The 22,756-nt window shown below is 39.1% G+C and overlaps 2 protein-coding genes across 2 annotated transcripts; both read left to right on the top strand.

Annotated features, from left to right (window-relative positions):
• Positions 1-246: 246 nt before the first annotated feature.
• LOC128879555 (tetratricopeptide repeat protein 1-like) lies at positions 247-1,761 on the top strand. Its single transcript, XM_054128822.1, has 4 exons — positions 247-816; positions 889-1,065; positions 1,157-1,339; positions 1,415-1,761. Exons 1-4 carry the CDS (start codon positions 514-516, stop codon positions 1,592-1,594), a joined length of 843 nt encoding a protein of 280 aa, XP_053984797.1. The 5' UTR covers positions 247-513; the 3' UTR covers positions 1,595-1,761.
• A 149-nt stretch (positions 1,762-1,910) lies between these two features.
• On the top strand, positions 1,911-19,407 carry LOC128879546 (probable sodium/potassium/calcium exchanger CG1090). Its single transcript, XM_054128796.1, has 9 exons — positions 1,911-2,525; positions 4,809-5,231; positions 5,563-5,794; positions 5,873-5,985; positions 6,398-6,573; positions 6,644-6,870; positions 6,952-7,254; positions 7,363-7,596; positions 7,887-19,407. Exons 1-9 carry the CDS (start codon positions 2,508-2,510, stop codon positions 8,084-8,086), a joined length of 1,926 nt encoding a protein of 641 aa, XP_053984771.1. The 5' UTR covers positions 1,911-2,507; the 3' UTR covers positions 8,087-19,407.
• Positions 19,408-22,756: the final 3,349 nt, after the last annotated feature.

The raw sequence follows: 22,756 nt of genomic DNA, 5'->3' as shown, positions 1-22,756 counted from the left end.
TGAGCAGAGCGTAACCAACATCTTCATACCAAAAGTGAGACATGACGCTAATGCGCATGCGTTGAATTCGAGAACTATAGCAAAAATTCCATCTCGATGACAGGCTGACTGCAGCTTCGACCAATGGTCGAAGAGTAGTTCGACAACCGTTCAAAATTTCAATTCGCGCCTTTTCCCACTGCTATCGCCCATTGACTGTAGCGCTTGCGCACAACTGCTTACTCGTAATTTCGGCATGGGAGATGTTGGTCACGGACTACACTATAGCTTGAGCAGTCCATGTATGTATGGTCGAAGATGAAAGTAGAAGACGCACTCTGATGCCAAGTGTACGAATCACAGGTAAATGTCAACGTAAACTGCAATTACATCGTCATAGTTGACAAATAAATTTGCTCGATTGTTTGATATGGTTTAATATAACGAGTATGCGTTACCACGGTTAACCTCATTATTTGGCTGATCGCGTATATCGAGAAAAAGTGTAAAATCATCGAAGTGAGAAACACTGCGATGGACAGTACATCTAAAGTTGGTTTAAAAACCAACGAAGAGATCATAGAGGAGCTCACGAGAGATCTAGAAAGTTCTTGTAGAAGTGCAGATGAAACCTCTCTATCGAATGACAACAATGCGAAATCGAATGTAAAACGGAGCAACTTGCCGGACGATTTTTGCGAACAAGTGGGAGAGAATAGCGACAATGATACTAAATGTAAAATACAAGATACGCACACGACGGATTTTCCAAGAGATTTCGTGGATGAAGAATTATTAAAAGACAGAGAACTTACACTCTCTGAAAGTGAAAAAGAAGTTTGTTAGATATTTATTTGTTGCATTATATAAATTATAACCTACATGCCGCTAATGTTTCACTTTTTCCAGACATTCAGAGACGAAGCGGAGAAATTAAAAAACGAGGGTAACAATCTTTTTAAAAATGGAGAATATATACAGGCAATATCAATTTACACACAGGGGATACAAATTTGTCCGTTAGGTTACAGTAAAGAAAGATCTATTTTATACGCAAATAGAGCTGCGGCAAAGTCAAAATCTTTGGTAATACCTTTGACTCATAATTTTTAATAAAAATGTTAGTTTTATAAGGATTATATCGTTTACATTATACTCGTATGGTACTTGTCCGTAGGATAAAGAATCCGCGATATCCGATTGTACAAAAGCCATAGAATTAAATCCCAGTTATTTGAAAGCACTCGTTAGGAGAGCACAGTTGTACGAAGAAACGGATAAGCTAGACGAAGCTTTGGAAGATTTCAAGAAGGTTCTTACGTACGATTCTAGTCATACAGAAGCAAATTACGCGGTTCGGGTAAATATACAAATATTGGTTCCACCTCTACGAAATATTCGCGATACCGTTATATTAATTTTTAATAATTTTTAGAGATTACCTCCGTTAATTCATGAAAGGAACGAGAAATTAAAGGAAGAAATGTTTGGAAAGCTTAAGGATTTAGGAAATATGGTGCTAAAACCTTTCGGGCTTTCTACAAATAATTTTCAGTTGCAAAAAGATCCAGACAGTAGCAGTTATTCCGTTAAGTTTCACCAAAATCCTAGTTAATACATTAATATGTTAATCGGTGTATGTTCCACAAGTTTGAACTTTGTACAAGTTGCAGAATATTTATAAATACTTATGTAAATTCTGCTGGAACGATGTGCTTCTTATTATAATAAAGATATAAACGTTATAACGTTAAATATTTAAAGCAAATATTGAAATATACGTATTTACGAAAACTTCGGAAAGCGTCGATGGATTTACGAAGTAGTATACTATTCCAAGGTTAATGTACTGTACATATATTTGTAGTAAACATGCTATGTCAAAAAGAAACTATGTTCTGTGTACACGTATGTGTATATTCACGCTACCTGTAGCACAGCGATCTACTACATCTGCGTGGTATCATTTAAACTGGCAAATGTAACTCTTAGAGGGATTCTTCTCTGTTATCGATGACAGCCATCCGAGGCATGTCGCGTACTTGTGCGTTTCTTTCCGAGATTAGCAAAGTTTACGTATCGTTTCCGCGACGTTGTAATTGCGACGCGCACGCGTGTTCACGTGATAGATTCGAGGGTGGTGTGGCGTACAGAGACGGGTGAGAAGGCGGGGGCGGACAGAGGGTGGCACGAAGAGGCTAGGAGAAGCTTCATTCGCGAGCAGCACGTAAGGGTGGCGAACGACAGAACGACGCTCGTAGTCCAGTAGCGAACGATAAAAGCTGTATCGGTTTGTAGGAGAAGAGTATACACTGTACACCGGTAGGGATCGTTGAAACTAAGACTATCGCGCGCGGTACACATCCGAGGAGTACATCCTGATCGGAGCGAAGATCCAAGATAGGAAGGAAGAAGAAACTGAACGGGTGAGGGCGAGAGGAAGAAGAGAGCGGCGAGAAACAAGGGATGCGAGAGCGTGGCACGAACGACTGAGGATTTTGCCGAGTTGAAATATCGGCGGCTCAAGAATGGCCGTGATGTCGACGGTGAGTTAGAGCGAAAGCAGACTCCGCGTTAACTCGAGGGTGGTTTGGGAAGCACACTCACGTAACCAAGAAAATTGACGCTTACATGTCGCGTGAACACGCCGAGAACGCATCGTGGTGACCCGCAGCTATTGTGCAAATCAATAATTCGAGTGTGACGCGATGATAAAATTTGTCATCGTTGCTTGACTTGAAAGTATCCGGTCGTGTCGTTGAACGGTTGCGATCGAGACGGCCCGTTTCTTCGATGGCTATCCGAACATCCGTGATCGGATGTAAATTGCAAAGACGTCCGCGGATCGTTCGCCAGCTAGTTGGTTGGTTTTGGTTATCGTTCGAGCATCGCCTAGGTATGTAAGTACGTCAATAGGCGTGATAAGGGTGCGTGACATCGAATCTATTGGCGAACGATTCGCAACGCTTCCGCGAAAGAGGTAAGCCGGTCTGCGAGTTCCGGTACGTTGATTCGTATCGTTTAACGATCGCTAGAAATATGCCGAACTAGGTCACTTTCGCTGCCACCTTGATTGTCACACGCTTTTACTCCCCCACGCACTAATTGCAACAAACGATATTGTACTTGTCTTCGTTTTTTCTTTAGTTTCTTCGATAGCGTTCAAGTACGTCGCCAAGTTTTTCCGTACTAGGTCGAAAGAACGTTTAATACAACCGTGCTGTAAGAAGATACCATGCACGTAAGAAGACGCGTACGAAATGAATAAAAGCAACGTATAAGCGATTTATTTGTGAAAATTTGTATTTGTATAAATATATTCTAATGTGTGACGTTGGACGTGCGTGTACGCGATACGCGTATGTGTATACATGTTTATTATGCTCGACACGAGTTAGTACACTCCTCGTCAAAAAGATAGCAGAAGTGTGTTATCAATAAGTAATGTAAAGTTTTATGTTTGTGACGTGTAATATCGAAACATTATGAGCTCAGAATATACGGTTCGTTGAAAATAATGTAAAGTAGGGTTTAGAGTCTAAGGTTCAGTGCGCAACAAAAACTATTGTAATGATAGCACGTGTACGATAAGAAAATAATAATCAATATAAATGTTAACTAACAATAACCTTTATTTTCTATTATTTCTGTTGTACGGTTTGGATCGATTTATATACAATGGGTGTAGAAAGTATTCGTACACCAATCAATTTCCAAAAAAACTGTGTAAAATTGTAATTTATTAACTTATTTTTTATAAACAATGACATTCTACATATTCTCGGAAATCTCTAGATTACAAAAAAAAAATAACTATTTATGTAAGTTGCGAAATTAACAAGAAAATAAACAATTAATCGATAGAAATGTTGAACCAATAAATATTCGCACAACTGTTCAAAAGTACTTTGCTGGAAATATGATGTTTTCTAATTCGTACGGAGCAATAAACTAATGTGTTTACGTTACAAATTCTACTGTAAATGGTTCGTCATAAGAATCGTATAGATACTTCTTGCTTCTATACTTTTATCCACTTTTCGCATTTTTTTGTTAATTTTACATATTGTATTAACTAGTACATGTTGTTTGAACTATATCTATCTTAGAGACTTCCGAGAATATGTAAAATATCATTGATTATAAAAAAAGAAGCGAATAAACTACAATTTCACACAAAAGTTTTTTGGGAAATTGATCGGTGTACATTCTACACCCAGTGCAGCTTTTGACTTAATTTGACTGAATTAATTTTGACTTAACCTATCCCATTGGTGTACAATTGCATTGATTCTTGTACGTGTTGATACTGTTTTCCGTTCGCGTATACGCCGCAAGTTGCCCAGCAAACATATTAACAGAGTGCTATCATTTGTATACAAACATCTACGACATTGACTTATTTCCAGCGAACCGCATATTCCGAGCTCGTAATGTTTCGATATTACACGTTACAGACGAAAAATGTTACACGCGTCATTGAGAAACTAAAGATAGCACACCTGGGCTATCATTTCGACGATGAGTGTACGTCCAAACGAAAACATTTCGATTATTCTTATATTATACTCCATACAAAACCGTTTGGCATTGAAACGCAACACGTACACAACGTACAGGCACCGAATGCCTTCATTAATAAATATTAACGAAACTTGCGCAACTGCGACGAAATTATTTGTCTCGTCGATAAAAGTATGTAAAGCAGGTGAAACTGTTCGCAGCGCGTGGTAATGCGTGGAAGAACTTTAACAAGTAGTCGCAGAGTTGTAGTCGTAACGAAACGCGTTTCTCGCAATACTAATTTATGCTACTCGAATTTGTTTTAGTCGAGAATGATGAGGGTCCAATTGAGTAACTCGCGGCGTAAAAGATGGCCTCTGCGGTTTGGTTTTCTCCTTGTCTACATACTCGTTCAGTACGTTATGTCCGCGAAACTGCCAACGGAAGAGACGAGCACCGAGGAAAGCTGGACCGTAGAGAGTACCTTAGAATCTGCCACGTTATCGACGGATGCGGAAGTCGAGGAACCGAAGGTGGAACTGAAAACGGTTACCCCCGTGCGAAAGAAGACTGAGAAAAATGAATCGACGAGCGCCAACGAGGGGGAGAACAAAAAGGAACAAAAGTCACCGGACGAAAAGCCGACGAAAGTACGCGATCAATCCAAGGAGGAGTCACCGGGGAAAGGGAACGTCCCCCAAAAAGAAGTGGTTACCGTTGTCACGAAGAGTGCCCCAAGAACCACAACGGTGAGACGCGACAGATTCTTCTTTATCCTTGAATCAGTGCTTGGAATTACTTGTACATTTCGGGCAGATTCTTGAGGCACCGCCTACTGTACCCCCACTACCGCTCTAGGCTCGACAGCCGAGCCGCGGATCGCGCACATGACGCGGTAGTGGGGGTACAGTAGGCGGTGCCTCAGGAATCTGTCCGAAATGTACAAGTAATTCCGAGCATTGTCTTAAATAAGATAAAATGCCTGAATAAGATAAAAAATGTAGCGAGCTTGAAATAAATTAATAAAAATACTTATTAAAAAGTTGGCTTGCGCATGGAAAACGCATTTCTGATACATAGGTCCCAACGATAACGACAGTGAGGTACACGTACGAGCGCGCAACCTGGAGACCGCGGAGAGAGAATTGTTCACCACCGGCCATCGAACAGTTTCCAAGGCCTATAATGGGACCAAATGCTAGAAAACATGGCGGACTCATCATACACATTTTGGTCGCTGTTTATACGTTCCTGGGCCTAGCAATTGTCTGCGACGATTACTTTGTCTCTAGTTTGGACAGGATTTGCGAAGGTGAGATTCCTTTGATATACTATATCTGGTGTACGATTAGTCAACAAAGAAACATGAAACGTTCCTTTTCGTACGTAGAACTACGACTGTCGCCGGATGTCGCTGGGGCAACGTTTATGGCTGCCGGTTCTTCAGCACCAGAGTTGGCGACTGTTGTCATCGGTGTTTTCTTCGCAAAAGATGATATCGGAGTAAGCAAACGCGATTCACCTATGCGATACGAGTACTAAATTACCGTTTAAATTACTAAACACAGTAAAGACTGGATAAGTGCAAGCGCCGCAGTTCCGATGCCCCTAGTATGCGAATATACCGATATTCTTTCATTGTTTAACCATTTTTACAATCTGACTACACATTCATCGTTTTATATTATTACCTTGTCATCTTTTCTTAAAAAATTTACCCTCCGCCACGGTAATCTTGCCCGGAGCGCCAATATTGCTAAAGCTGGCGCTGGGTCCCGATTTTTTTGCACTTATCCAGTGTTTACTGTACCGTTCAGATTGGTAAACTTTGAACAATAAGCGTGCGCTCGTGCATGAAGAGAATAAAGTTTAACTTATTACTTGGTGATTGTAACTTGCACTATTACGATTACAGGTGAGTGGCGTGATCGGTAGCGCGGTATTCAATATAATGTTTGTGATATCAATTTGCGGTCTTTGCACCTCGACGGTGTCCAAATTGAACTGGTGGCCTCTCTGTCGGGATTGCTTTTTCTATGCAGTGTCGATACTCGTGATGCTCGGTACAATTTACAACGAATCGATATCTTGGTAAGATGGTTAGTTTACCCTAATAACCACGGACTCGACTCTTTTTACGAGAGATGACATTTGCTTTCAGGATGGAGTCTCTGTTTATGTTAATCATGTACGGCGTGTACTGCGTCGCGTTAGCTTTTAACGCTAGACTGGAACGTTGGGCAAAATCCTACAACATACCTTTCTTACCGAAAGACGACGAACCAGCGGAAGAAAGCGCTCTCGTCAGCTACAGATCGTTGCAGGAGGATCGATTGTCTTACACGGGCCCTAATTCGCCTGTCACCGACCAAGTTAAAACTCAAGAAGGTAATCGACGATGACAGTTTTTGGGTCGAGGATGTTTTTGGTCTGGAACATACGTAATAAACAACGTTTACTTGATAACAGGCGGAGTAGGCGGAGGCCCTGTTCCAGAAACGAACGAACCGCCACCTCCTAGACAGCCCGAATACTACAAAGCGAAAGAGCCCGATCCCAATGAAGTGTCGCCGCTAGAAAAGCCTGTCGACGGCAGCAAATGGACCTTGTTTACCTGGGGACTCGTATATCCGATTCATTTCATGTGTCGCGCTACAATGCCTGACTGTCGGCAAGAGAAATATCGAAACTGGTACCCTTTCACCTTTTGCGTGTCGATGGTGTGGATTAGTTTCTACAGTTACATTATGGTGTGGATGATCACGATTATAGGTGAGTTAATCGCTATGCTTCGCAGTAGTGTTGCAATTTTTTGTATCGTGCATACGCGTAGTAAAGACATGAAAATATAAATTGCAACGTTGACGGTTGGTTCAACAGGCAGCACTCTCGGTATACCCGACACGGTGATGGGCTTGACCTTCGTCGCTGCTGGCGTCAGCGTACCTGACGCGCTCTCCTCGTTGGCAGTGATCAAGGAAGGCTTGGGTGACATGGCGGTGAGCAACGCCGTCGGGAGTAACGTTTTCGATATCCTAGTTTGCCTTGGGCTTCCATGGTTCATACAAACGGCTATGATACAGCCCGGTTCGCACGTGAACGTCACCAGTCGAGGTAAGTTGACGAAGAGCCAGCGCGTATCGTTCCACCTCGACCGCACCGTCCTTCGTTTCGCTTCGCATCCTCTGTAATTCCAGCAAAAGTCAGCGAGTTAACGAATCGAAGCGCGACGATGCCAAAGATACGAAAAATTTCGTTCTATAACAATTTGAAATTTTTATTCGACCAGAAAGATAAGAATTTTGTCCATGTTTGAACAAGACTCTTACTCTTTCCTTCCCCTTTGTTTTTCGTCTGACTCTCTGTCTGTCTCTTTCTCTCTTTCTTGTTATTACGATGCGCAGGCTTAACGTATTCAACGGTGTCTCTGCTGTCGACGGTGGTGTTTCTGGTACTAGCGACCCACTTGAACGGCTGGAAACTGGACCGACGATACGGAGTGGTATTGATGCTCTGGTACCTGGTGTTCATCGTGTTTGCTTCGCTCTACGAGCTGAACGTCTTCGGCGAAATGAACCCTCCGGTATGCTTTAGCTCGTTTTAATCGCACGCGATACGGAACAAGGGTCGTTATTCGTTCGAACGAAAGCGATCGTCGACGGTGCGAGCAAAGCACACCGAATTTTCGCGTTGCATCGCGTAAGATGTAGCTCGACGGAGAATCGTTCGCGAACTCCGCCTCAACAACGCTCGAGCATCGTCCTTCTTCTACTACAACTTCTTCTTCTTCTTCTTCTTCTTCTTGCCGTCTGCTCCTCCCAAACCCCTTTCCCTTCCCCTCTTCTAATTTTCACTTGAATCGAAACTAACAAGGGGAGGGTTAGCAGTAGCTGACGTTGATTTTAATAAAGTTGCTACGTTGGTATAATCGCACCGTGTCGTAGTAATTTTATCGAAGGTGACGTCTGGCGCTAGCGACCCTCCCATTGCGAGAACAAACGAGGGAAGAAAAGCCATGCGCGGACGAGACAGAGAAGTGGGCACGTGTTCCACTTTGCCCCGGAATTGAGCATACTTATACGTACGGCATGAAACGTCTATGTCTCTCGTGGTGATTCTCGTACGACTTTAGCGTACAGAGAAGGGCTCGAATCTTTCAAAACTTGCCCGAACAAAGACTCGAGCGACGCGATTTTTCCACGTCGCGTTTACACTTCCAGCAAAATCGCGTCCTCCGTTAACACGCTGCCGTCGCGATAGAGAGTCGTACGTCGTATCGGCGCTGTTGTAAATGTTACCGTTTTCTTCTGCTCCTAGTTTGTATATATTATATCGGTCGAGCCTTCTTCCGAAAAAAAGCAAAAAATAAAAAATAAACGAAACACCGAGAGAAAGAAAGCCCGTAGGATTTAATCGCGAGAATTTATCTGTTAGCGTGTTTGCATGCTTTTCGAGTCACTTCAACGGACAATACATTTATCAGTATTAAGACAACCGGTCGTTAAATAGTAAGCAGTTTAGAGTCGGTAAAGATAAAGATAAAGATAGACCGATCGATCGGTCGATCGATCGAACCGGTTCATCGTGCTTTTCTTCGAATTCCTGTCCGAAACCGTTTTGGCTTCGCGATCTATAAGTCGTGTAAGTAAGTGGGATCCTTTGTACGCGACTTTAGTCGTTTACAGGCATGGTTAACAGCTTTGCGCCTGGATCTAGATGAAGCGAATGTTGAGTCACTTCTTAATGCACATCAGTCTGTTTTCGTAGTAGATATAACGAGATCTTAAAAATTGCGATTAAAAATGTATAGGTAATGTATCGTCAAAAAATTGCACCGGACACAATTAAAAGTAATGCACCAATTATAATATAATACCTGCTAAATCCAGCACCTATTTCAGACGATTACGAAATAATCCATAAAAGGGGAGGGGTACATAGTTGATATCGCGATAGCAATATAAATTGTCAAAGCTGATGTGTATTAAAATAGATAAGGTGGACACGAAGGGATTAATGTAATTTCGGTAACGGATTCGTGCTTTAATGCTCTTGATCGTACAATGTTTGCAGTTTTCGTTATCTCAACACTTTACCGACCGGTAGCGATTGGATATATAATTAAATTCAATAATATTTTTTATACTGACGATAATTTTGATTTCTTTATTTGTTGAAAAATTATGAATACACGGCATTATTTGTACAGTATGATTATTTGGTACAATTGTAGTAACTTGTATAACACGAACGAATTATGATAATATTTTTTATTTCGACAACGTTAATATTATTTAATCTTAATTTTATCCATTAGAATAGTTTCTCGATTAATATCTACATAATATTTTACAATTCGTATCATGATGGAAGCATTAAATGTTACGTCAATAATACATAACAAAGTATTGGCTGTCCTAATTAAAAGCCTATTAATAGGCTAACGGTCGTTAAAGTGTTAATTATGCTGCGTGTTACTCCATTGAAATTTGTTACCGTCTCGTCTACGCTCTACTTAAGTTTTACGGTAGTGTTGCGCGGATGAATCAATGGCGATAAGTGTCAACTTTTTTGTAGATCTAGCAGCCGTTATGTATTTTTCGATGAGAATTATGCGAGTGTATATATAATACATAGATTGTAGCCTTTATCGATTTCACCGCTCCAAATATCGTGGTGCAAATACGCGTTCAGTTCGATGCGTTTCTCTAGCCTAGTGTATAGTTTGTCGGAGTTAACGAGTAAGAGCCCCCGCAGACTGCAGACTCTCTATCTCCTAATAGTTTGATCGGGTTCTTAATCAGCATGAGGGTGTATCGGCCGATAAATCAGTTCGATGGGCACACCAATGATCAGAATTGCACGTTTCGAGTCGATTCCTAAAGCCGGCGACTGACTTGCAACAGAACATTGTAATGTAACGCGAGCATTCGCTTAGTTTGACGGACTAGCGAGCTTCACTGGTTTGTCGGTTTTTTGACGAACCTCTTTGATCGTCTACTTTTCACTGACCCGAGTAGGAAGCATTGAGAGAGAATTCAGCCGAGAGTTCGAAGCGAGCATTCGTGATTCCAAAAAGGACCTTGTAATGTAACGTTGGTGTCGAACCGTAAAATTCGTGCCGAGCAGTTACGTTACAGCGTTCTGTTGCAAGTCAGTCGCCGGCTTAAGGCACCGCCTACTGTACCCCCACTACCGCTCCAGGCTCAACGGCCGAGCCGCGGATCGCGCACGTGACGCTGTGTCTCAGGGGATAGATACGTCTGGATCCATTCGCGTGATTAAAAATTTGTTTAAATACTCCTTAAAAAATAACGAATAAACAAGCGTATAGGATTTTTCGATCCTACTTCTTTTTCAAAATTTTTTTATTTAAATCCAAAAAAATTGTTTAAACATTTTTTTGTTTCCACCATTGAATTCAGCGTCAAAAACTATATAAATGTTTCAAAATTTTGTCTCAATAACTACTGGTAGCTAGTTTTAGCCTTGGCGCCCTCCCTTAACTTGATCAAACTGTCGACCGACAGTCTGCAGTCTGCGGGGAGGCTAAAGCTTGACACGATCGTCGAATGCACAGACGTTCGTTGGCTAAATCAAAGCTTGACCAATATTCTTACAAAATATAAACGGGGTGAAATGGCTGAAGCTGAAATCTAAAATATCTCCGTTCCTTTTAACAAATGTGTTGGATGTAGGGTACATTTGTATTTATAATATCAAGTGCTGCCACCTAGTTTGTATGTTCCGGGAGTATATGTTATAATTTTCCTCTGTTTATTATTTGCAGGGACGTTGATTTGGATGTATACATTTTTTCTAACTTTCACATCATTTCAAAAGTTGTTTTACATTCACTAATGTATTCTAACTGCTTATCTGACGTGGCACTAATTAATATTGTTTTAGCCTTTAGATCACATTTTTTCTCTTTTTGCAGGTTTTTGGCAATCTTTATATTCCAGGATATTCATGAGTCTAAATTTCCAACTTGCAAGATTTATTCCATCAAACACTGGAATACTTATATCATCGATTTTTGCTAGCCTAGCCATTTCTTCTATTTCTTTTATTCTAATTCTATTGTAAATTTCAGTTTTCAAAATCAAAGTTTCATTTGATATCTTAAGAAAGCTTTTTCTTAAATAATTTCTGATTTCTTCGCTTAGCTTAATGTCTTGGCTCTTACTATATTTTTCAAATTCATTTTCCATTTACCAAACATGTGCTTAATCTCTAAATATTCTCGATCCACATGCATCTACCATTTAACGAACGAACTACGCAACCACGCTCTTCTACCATGTTAAACACGGATGAATTGCCAAGTAAACAGTCACTCGTTTCGTTCTCAAAAGTAATATAATATATTTAGTTAATACAAAATTTATATAGATAGTGATCAGTCAAACCACATGCCACCATGGCTCACGGGCAACCAACACGTGCATACACGAGTCTCCTCTCCCGGAACATACAAACTAAGTAACAGCACTTTATATTATAAATACAAATGTACCCTATATTCAACAAAATGTTTAGAAGCTGAAGAAACGCTCGTCCAACACCAGGCCTAAATCGAAAATCTGAGAAACGAACGAATACACGTGAACATTTACTTAGGCCTACCATGAACCTCGTTCGACCTAATTCTCGCGTTTACCTCTGATAACAAAAATGTGTCATCCCGTTGAAAAAAAGCATCGATGGCCGTAAAATTTTGTAACGAGTTAGATTGGAAATATCGGTCAGTATTTTTCGAAATATTTTTCGAATATTTTTCTCCTTCAAGTTTTGTTACACAAAAGCAACGGAGATATTTTAGTTTCTAGCCTTGGACGGCTCATATCTGTCTCTGAAAGTATATAAAATTATTTTGTCATCCGTGAATTTACTTATCGATCATGTGTTCGTAGTTCCGCGAACAGCTCGACGAAAGCACGATACAAATTGATTTTTCACGGTCTTGTCGTTTTCGTACTTCCGAACATTTTCAACTCGTTATTCATTTGAACGAGGCGAGAATGTTTGCCTTTTCACGAAGAAAGTTACGTCGCATCGAGAAATTTGATTGCCTTTGCCAGTATTCCGTCGAACTCGAGATGATCCTCAGGGATCGACGAACATCGATTTAACTAGCTGGCTTCTTAGACCTCGTCCTAATTGACTGTCGCGCGACGACGAAATCGCTCGTAACTGAGCCGCGGTGAGAGTGGAGGCAACGTCTAGGTTCCAACTTCTCAAAATGCTTTTGTCGATTGCATTTAATACAGTCCGTCAGAGCATCTTCTTTTGTCCTTCTCTCCTTCTTCTATCCTTGTTCGATCGATTGGCAGACTGCGTTAAATCTACTGAATTCAAACTCCAATTTGAGGCTTTATATTAAAACAAACGACCAAGTATTACAGGTCGACGAATTCGTCTTAACGCCAGTTTTCATAATATGGCAAAAAAATCCCGTGATTCCGTTAAAAAAAATGGCGATGACCTCGACACAGCGTGCCGATTTGTATGGGCAAGACAAAATTCAAACCTGCTTGAATCTTGTTGCTCGTTTGCGCAACAAAACAAAACAAAACGTTATCGGAATAAAGTCGTTTCGGGTAAATGTGCATGTGTTGCACGGATAAATATGTGTGCCTAAGTTGTGTTATAGATTTAATCATACATCGCATGATTGAATGCAATGTTCGACCTGTTCGATATACATAGATTGTTCGACCGATTGACGGACTGTATTAAGCGACAAAAGCATCTCGAGAAGTTAGCGCGAATAGAACCTACACCTTGCCCCGACTCTAGGCGCGCGACTCAGCTACGAGCGATTTTGTCGTCGCGCGACGATCAATTAGGACGTAGGGTTATGCTTCTAGTTGATTCGTCTCTCGTCATTCGCTCGCGCGTTGCTTCTTACGGAGCACTTTTTATTCCATCTCCCTGTTCCTTCTTTTTCCTTTCACAATCCGATGGGACAATTAGAGAGACTATATCGCGAACGAAGCTAACGATTGTCGTCCAGTTGGATCGTAGCAGTATTTAATCGAAGGAAAGGGCAAGTATGCATTCCGCGTAATCGAAGGCAAAGGGATACTTACCTTTCGAAAGGATCGACCAGCGAAGAGAGCACAAAAGAATATATTAAAGAAAAGTCGGCGGCGAAATTGGAAAATGGAAGAAGGTGAAAGAGGTGCGGGGTAAATCTATCGAGGAGCACGAGCGATAAAAAAAAAAAGACAATAATTAACGCAGCCTTATCCGATGAAAGTATCTACAACGTTACGCTGCACTTTCCTTGGGATCCGCACGGATTCGAAGGCGGGGTAAAGTTTCGATTGGACGAGGAATAGTGTCGCGCGGTGAGAGAATCGAGGAAAGATCGAGCTATCCCAGAAGAGATGAGCAGAATTTCATTCGAACGGTAGCTGACGATTAAGATCGTCTTATACTTATTTCGTTCGTTTTTTATTCGTTACTCGAAACGTTGTATTCAGGTGAAAATTTTGCCCATCTCTGGATCCTGATAACGAGAATAAACAGCAAGGATGCGGAGTCTAAGCGATCGATGATAATCGTCAATTTTGTATTCTGTCGAAACAGAAATTAGATAACGAAAAGAAAGGATAAGGAGACAAGGTGTTTATCGAACAGCTTTAGACTTTGTATCCTTGCGGATTCTACCATGGAGAATCGCAGTGCTCGGTATTGCTTGCACATTTCGGGCCGATTCCTGAGGCACCGCCTACTGTACCCCCACTACCGCTCCAGGCTCGACGGACGAGCCGCCGATTGTGCACGTGACGCTGTGTCTCAGGGGCGTCCTACGATAAATATGTCTGGATCCATCCGCGTGATTACAAATTTTCTTTGCGCTGTCAGTAATTTTTATTTTTACAGATAATTAAAGTTATTGGTATTATGTTTAGGTCTATAAACATCTTTTACATATACATATAATAACAACAATATATGATACTAGTTGCATTCCGCGGTTTCATCCGCGTGGAATACCAACGGTGCAATCCCTTTCGACCACCTTAGGTGTTGAATTTCGTAATATCCTTTCTTATTCCTTGTATACATCATAAAGGAACCCTCTTTGTAAAATTTCAGGTCTCTAGGTTCAAGGGTTTAGCCTGGACGTTGATTGTTATCAGTCAGGGCTTCATTCTTATATATATAGATAAAGATAATAATTGCAGTTTAAAATAGAAAATCTTCAAGAAAATCGAAGGATACACACAGTTTTAAAAACACGATTGAAAACTTAAAATTAAAAAATATAGATTAAAAACACTTTAAATATTTTTTTTGTATATTCTTCTGTAAAGGCCATCTAAACACGAAAATCTTGAAAAAGAAAACAATCGAATTTCGACCATTATTAAGAAAGTTATGAGCATGAAACCAAAAGAAGAGCGGTTCTCTTTTTAAATTCGATATTTTTTGAACCAGGATTTGACGTGGAATGCCCCATATACAAAAGATGTTTATAGACCTAAGCATAATATCGATAACTTTAATTATCTGTGAGAATAAAAAATACTGACAGCGCAATGAAAATTTTTAATCACGCGGATGGATTCAGACGTATCTGCCATAAAACGCCCCTGAAACACAGCGTCACGTGCGCGATCTGCGGCTCAGTCGTCGAGCCTGGAGCGGTAGTGGGGGTACAGTAGACGGTGCCTCAGGAATCGACCCGAAATGTGCAAGTAATTCCGAGCACTGGAGTATAGCGACGCGCAACGCGCAAGCAGTTACGTAAATTGTTAGTGAGGATATCGTATATCGTAGTAGGTACTTACGAGTTACGCATCAGTTCGTCCGAGTAAAATAATAGTCGGTACTTATGCGATCCGTTCAAGGGATCACAAGGATCGCGCAGATGCTTTAGCGTAATCTTTAGCGTATGTATGTGTGTTGTGTGTGTGTATGTGCGCGTTTGTGTGTGTACGTGTGTGCGTGCGTGCGCGTGTGTGCATCGTGCACGCGCGTGTCCCGTCGTGTATACACATATATATATAAGTATATATGGAAGTAAACAATCCGAAAGCTTATTGTTAGGTTTGTACAATTAACGAACGTTCGCTACTTTTATTCACTATTGTTGGCGCTTCAGGCGGATATACCGATTGATATTTAGCGACATCGATGTTACGGCGAAACGTGCTGTGCTCGATCGATCGAATCGATTCAAGCTATATACGAACGTACTACGGTAATTTAATTAATGCAATTATCATCTTAATCGGGGCTACTCAGACATCGGGAGAAGCTCGGGTCGCTTAGCTGTTTAGAGGCCCTCGGTATTTAGAAAAAAAATAAAAAGGAAAATATCATTTTTACGTAACAAGTAATACTTCGAGGCGAACGAGCAATATTAGGTCTGGGTTAGGAATCGATTATAAGAGCATACAAATTTCCTAATTTTGTTTTTTTCTTTTTTTGTGTAAATTCGAGGCGTGTGTTCCGTAAGCGTACGACCCGAGCCAAACGGCTGGCTCACCCTGTGATAAACCTGATCTTACAATAGTGTTAACGTTAAAGAGTATTCGGTCGGTCGATCGACAGAAGTAATAATGTGTCTCCATGTATGTATATAATAAGTATTCGATATATATATATAAATACATCGAACGATCGAACGCATCGACGGTAATTAATATAAGAGGAGTCTCGATAGCCGATTTTAAAGTGACTTACTAACCGAGCGATAGTAGTTGCGAAAATAGTTCGTTTTGTAATTATTATACGAGCGCGTCTCATCCGTTAATCGTCATCGATTGCTTCGCGGAGCGTGCGTAAAATATTTTTCAAAAGGGATCACCGGGAATCGCGAGCTGGAAAGCGATTCTCCGAAAGAAAAAAAAGTCTTCGACAAACGAGATATCCGTTCCATCGAACTATCGAGTTCCTTTCTCTCTTTCATTTCGATTCAACTACTTCCTCGTGCGGTCAGTCGTCCATCGTCGACGCAACGACTCGTTCGAAAATTGGTGTAATTAGCCGGTGGACAACGTTATCGTTAAACGATAACAAGATATTATTACGATATAGATTTAGGCTGAGGTATCTTAGCGCAACGGCGATCAATTCTTCGGTGTCCTTAATACGCGTAGCTCGTAAATCAAAGTCAATACACGATCGAGGAGTTTCTCCTATGTTTTAACGAATCCACGTTTCCCGTCCTGTACCCCTGCCTATCGTTCACCAATTTTCGAACGATGGAGAGACGAAAATCAGCAATTTTTCGTCCGATCCGTGAACGATCGGGAAATACCTTTTATGTTACGAAACGAGAAAGAAAGTCGAGGTAGAAGGTAACGCGTCCCTTGATCGATGTTGCCCCGGTATGAAAAGAATCGTTGACTGTTGCAATCGTAGATTTTATATCGTGTTGTACAACCCACACACCCACACACGTTCACACACATACACAGGTTGTCGCAGAGTTAGTGCGAGAACCGGAAATGGGGGGTAGCTGACGCGATTCTGAACAACAATTTCCTTTGCGAAAATGTCGGTGGAGACTTCATTTTTGAATTATTAAGGGGTATCCTGAATTAGGAGGTCTGAAGAAAGCGGTTTTTCGAGAATTTTTTTAGGATGAATAAAAATAATTAATTCTATCGAACTTTTTATCCTCTTCTCATACATATTTGAGTAGTCTGTACAAATTTTTTCAACAAGAAATATTTAAATTGAGTCGACTGTGACGCACATTTGTAGAGCACCTCACAATTAAAACCTCCTATCGGCGGGAAAGATGCAGGTCGTAATTTTGGTTTGACACAAAAAAACCAAAAGAAATTTTCATTTTCATACATTTTTTTTCTATGTGATTTAAGAAAAACCCGCAAAAATGGTGAAATGTGAAATTACTGCAATTTTCCAAAAAGGAACGAGTCCTTTGGGTGAAAAAAATCACTTTAATTTGATAAAAAAGTTGTTTAAAATTTTTTTTGTATGAATATTTTTAGTTCACATAGAAGAAAAATGTATGAAAATGAAAATTTCTTTTGGTTTTTTTTGTGTCAATCCAAAATTACGACCTGCATCTTTCCCGCCGATAGGAGGTTTTCATTGTGAGTGGCTCTAAAAATGTACGTCGCACTCGTCTCAATTTGAATATTTCTTGTTGAAAAAATTTGTACAGACTACTCAAATGTGTATGAAAATAGAATAAAAACTTCGATAGAATTAATTATTTCTTTCAATCTAAAAAAAATTCACGAAAAAAACCGCTTTTTTAAACCTCCTAATTCAGGATACCCCCTTAAGGAAAAACCGTCGACCAATCACAGCGCCTGATTAGCGCGCGCTCAGCCGCGAGAGCATAGGCTCGAGCCATGATTGGCTGGCCATGTGGTGGTTGGCACGGCCAGCTGAGCGCGCGCTATTCGGGCGCTGTGATTGATCGGTGGTTTTTCGTTAATAATTCAAAACTGAAGCTCCCACCGACATTTTTGCAAAAGAAATTGTTGTTCCGGTTCTTACAGGAGTTCTGGGACACCCTGTATACTATACATTTAGCTTGATTATCGAATCGGTTAAGTATTAACGATGTGTCCTTCTTCCTGCGTAGTACCTACATTTTGTATTCGTTGAGTCAATACGTCCGCGTACCTGCGATTAATAAGAGAGAAACTCCGAAGTATACTTATATCCTGCGTTTATGATTACTTATACATATAGTCGGAGGTTGAAGGAATCCGTTCGTTTTCACGCGACGGGAGCTTCGATATTTCCAGTAATTTCTCCATAGTGTTCCGAAACTCCGTCGTAGCTTTCTCCGTTAACGACCTTATTAACCGATAATATTTTCGGAAGTCCTTCGCGATAAACCATGTAGCAGGTCCCGAGTAACACGAAGATACGATCGCTCGAAACTCGTTCCGCAGGAATTAAAGACCAAGGATGAAAAACTATAAGCAAAAGCATAATACGATATATAATAATTAACGGATGAATGGGATTGAATACCATTTAATCGTAACGTTACCCGATCCAATTTCCTAATCGAGTAGGGATCTTGATAAGAAGCGTAGAGTCGCTTAGCATTTTATACTATTCGTATAGATGAGAATCATGTAATAACGTATTACGGTCGGGATTAAATCGATCGTCGTCTTTGTAAAAGTAGATTTAGTTTCGAATTAAGTAAACGATCAACGAAAAATATTGGTTATTGAGTGACGTACGCGTGCAGACACCACGCGTTTAATAATAATCGACGATACGATCGAGAAAGTACGAGTACGATTTGTACGTACAACGAACGTGTGGAAACAAGCACGCGCTGGGAGAATGGAAACGAACGAGATTAATTCCTGCTGAATAGAGACTCGGAACTCCCTCCTTTAATATTTCTTCTCGTTGTTAGAAAGATTTCCGAAACTATCCTAAAGCGTCAATACGTCTAGTCATAGTTATAGCTTATTACAGCGTTATGTAAATAATTGTTCTACCGACGTCGTACAGAAATAAATACAAATATATACATACATAAGTATTATAAAAATATATACATATATGACTGTGCTTGCGTGCATGTGTGTATGTATATACGTATATACATGCGCACATGCATTCGCGCGCATACATATACCTATATAAATAACAAAAAATATATAGCCACAAAGTTGGGATACATGAATATTTATATTAAATAAACATGTGTAGCGATGCAGAGAGAGCCTGAAGTACACAAGTACGTGTACGCGTATATATCGTACGTTTACATGCACCTTACTTTGCAAGAAAACGTCGACTATAGTAAACTCAAAGGAGAACGATTGTCATAATATACCACGCATCTTGTTTAGCCTAAACGAACTAAAAGACAAAAGTAGATAGACGATAAATCCGTTAGTCGTACTCTGTTGTATTTAAAAAGTTTAAACAATAAAAAAGTATTGCTATCGATTAATGCTTCCCGATCAATGTATCTACAATTTCTTGTAATGTAACGCTTCGAATATTCCCGCGTGTTTCAGTGTCAGTGGCGCCATCGGTGGCCAAACGCCCAAGTTTGTAGTGAGATAGTTCCAGTTTTCCACCGCTAGATGACGCAATAACTTGAAAGCCTGGTGAAAAAGTTAAATGCAAAAAACGTTACTCAAACTCAATTTAATAATGATTTTAAATTCTACCATGGTTTTGGTATAGTCAAACTGTCATTATTTATTGTATTAAAGATGTTTTCGTGAATATTAAGTATTAAAATAACTAGGTAGCGGTGGCGCCATCTCGCAGCAAACTGCCCAAGTTTGTCGAGAAATAGTCCCTGCTTCTCACTGCGGGATGACGCCACTACTTAAAGAAAAAATTAAAAGTTAAAAAACCTTATCCTAGATTAATTTTAATATGCTTCAAAGCTCTGTTATGCTAGTAGTATAGTTACATTGTTACTATTTAATTTAATAAAACAATTTATTTAAATATACTGTAATGTCGGTATTTAGGCCTTGGTGGCGCCATCTGGCATTGAGAAAGTAGAACTATTTCTCGACAAACTTGGACAGCTCGCTGCGAGATGGCGCCACCGGTGTCTAGTTTTTTTCATATTTATTATTCATGAAAACCTGTTTAATACAATAAATAATAACAGTTTAACTATACTAAAACCATCGTAGAATTTAGAGTCATTATTAAATTGAGTTTAAGTAATGATTTTTAGCATTTAACTTTTTCACCAGACTTTCAAGTTGTGACGGCATCTAGCGGTGAAAAACTGAAACTATTTCTCGACAAACTTGAGCGTTTTACCACCGATGGCGCCACTGGTACAAAAATAAATGTTAAATTAAATATTTAAAAAAATTATTTTTTAGCGTAATCACACATGCGTTAAGCATTTTACTATTTTCTACAGTCATTATTTAATTTTTTATGAAGTTAATTATAAGGAAAATGAGATATTAAGGGGTTAAAAAGTGTCATATATATACATATATATTGAAAATTAGTTCGACCTTTTGACCGCGAGATGGCGATACCGTTTTAGGGTCCATGAATCGCAGGTTTAAACTTAAATGTTAATTAAACTATTATGCCTGCATAATCGCACATCCTCTAACCATTTTATTATTTTCTATACTTATTATTTAATTGTATTTAAAATAATAAATACATAGAGTGCCTAAATTTTATTTAGAAAGTCGTCAAACAATCGAATAAATGTGAGCAGTATGGGACAACTACTTTAAAAACACTTTTAAGAGAAATATATTTAGGAAATGTTTACAGGATGTTTTATTGAGCATATATACAAAATAAATTCTCTCTGCACACCAATACAGCGGTACACGCAGCTTAAACACGAAAGTGTTTCAGTAGATTTGCAGATTAATGCTGTAAAAGCTCAATTGTTTCCACTGCTGAAAAATGTTAAAGCGCTTAAATTGTTTGCAAATATGTCGTGTACAAGGGAGGCAAGATTCAACCAAAGATACAAATCTTGTTACGACAGTATAGAGACATTTTGAATAGAGAAACCATTACATTAGTGTCTAGACTCAGGTCTAAACATTATAATCTAAAATATTCTCTAGCTAGGAACCATACAATTCTTCAGGGGATGATTTGAAACAACTTTTTCCTTAAAAAATTAATTAAAAATTAAAAAATTCTAGGAAAATTATTTCTCAAGTTATTGTCAAAAAACCGCTTTTGGTACTAATAACGTTTGGAAACTACCCCAGGAAAATTGTTTAAAGCAAAAATAAGATCATATTCGGATTCAGCACCCAAAAAACCCTATAAATACCGAGTTTCGTGATGATTGGATACAATTTTTTTATTCCCTATAATAACCCTGGGGAAATTGACAAAAATCGTGACCCAAGATTGGCTTGTCAACTTTAAACGTCCATAACTACCTCAATTCTTAACCGATTTAATTAATCCGCGCGGCGTTGGAAAGCTCTTTTAAAGCCCAATAAAAGATGTTTAATGCTTAAAAACGCTCAGATGGCGTTATCACTCTCAAAATTCGAGTCAAAGATCACAAATCCCAAAAACACTTAGGAATTTTTTTGAGGCCCTTACAATTTTTCTAGCGGGTCACCGATTTTTTTATGGGTACCTATTATGAAGGTGAAGATTCGGTAAAAATTTCATCGAATTCCTATTTGAGGTTCTGAAGTAAAAAAATATATAATTACAAAAGCTGAAAATTTCAAGGGGGTTGCCTTGCCCAATTTGGACTAAAAAATTTCTATTTTTAGATCTTGCCCAAGATATGGTTTTCCAGGTTTCTGGGGTTAAGAAACACGATTCTGAAGTCGGTTTCTCGATAAAAAATATTACACCCGGTTTACTTATAAAGTGCTCTTCTTCCTTGGGTTTGGGGTCTTATTTTCGCAAAACTTGCCTACCTACGTTTCGAAAAAATATTAAAACTGCACTAAAAAGTATGAAATAATTTCTAATTAATTTATATGAATACTCACCAGTTCTAGATATAATTGCTTAAAAGTATGAAACAGTTTTCATTTCCTTTATATTAAGTTATATTGAATAATATATTAAATTTCTATTTCCTTTATATCGCAGTTTGCGATATTGTTTTTCTAATAAATTATATTAATTAAAACCTTCGTCAATCTCCAAATAAATGTAACATAAAATAATATTTTATTTGATATAATATTTCAAGTAACATCATTCCAAAAGTGACCATAGGATGAAAGCAATCACCAAATATAATAACGCGTTCAGTTGTGTCATGCTTTACTTGTCACTTCATCTGTCATAATTTCAAAAAACAATTTCACAATTACTCCAAATAAATAAAAAATAAAATAATATTTGATTTGACATAATATTTCAAGTAATATCATGTAAAAACTGACAACAGGTATGGAAGCAATCATTAAATACATATCATTAATGTATAATAACATGTTCAGTTGTGTCATGTTTTACTTGTCACTTCACCTGTCATAATTTTAAAAAACAATTTCACAATTACTCCAAATAAATAAAAAATAAAATAATATTTTATTTGACATAATATTTCAAGTAATATCATGTATAAACTGACCACAGGTATGAAAACAATGACGAAATATAATATCGCGTTCAGATCTGTCATGGGACCTTGCGATTACACTTACCATAATTTTAAACGACAATTTCACAATTGCTTCAAATAAATATTATTGAAGAACAATTTATATTTACCATAATATTTCAAGTAACATCATTTAAAACCTGACCACAGGTATGAAAGCAATCGTTAAATATAATAACATGTTCAGTTGTGTCATGT

The sequence above is a fragment of the Hylaeus volcanicus genome, chromosome 7, assembly GCF_026283585.1.
Source record: "Hylaeus volcanicus isolate JK05 chromosome 7, UHH_iyHylVolc1.0_haploid, whole genome shotgun sequence".
In the NCBI taxonomy this organism is placed as follows: Eukaryota; Metazoa; Arthropoda; class Insecta; order Hymenoptera; family Colletidae; genus Hylaeus; species Hylaeus volcanicus.
This window is presented reverse-complemented; position numbering and strand designations above follow the sequence as displayed.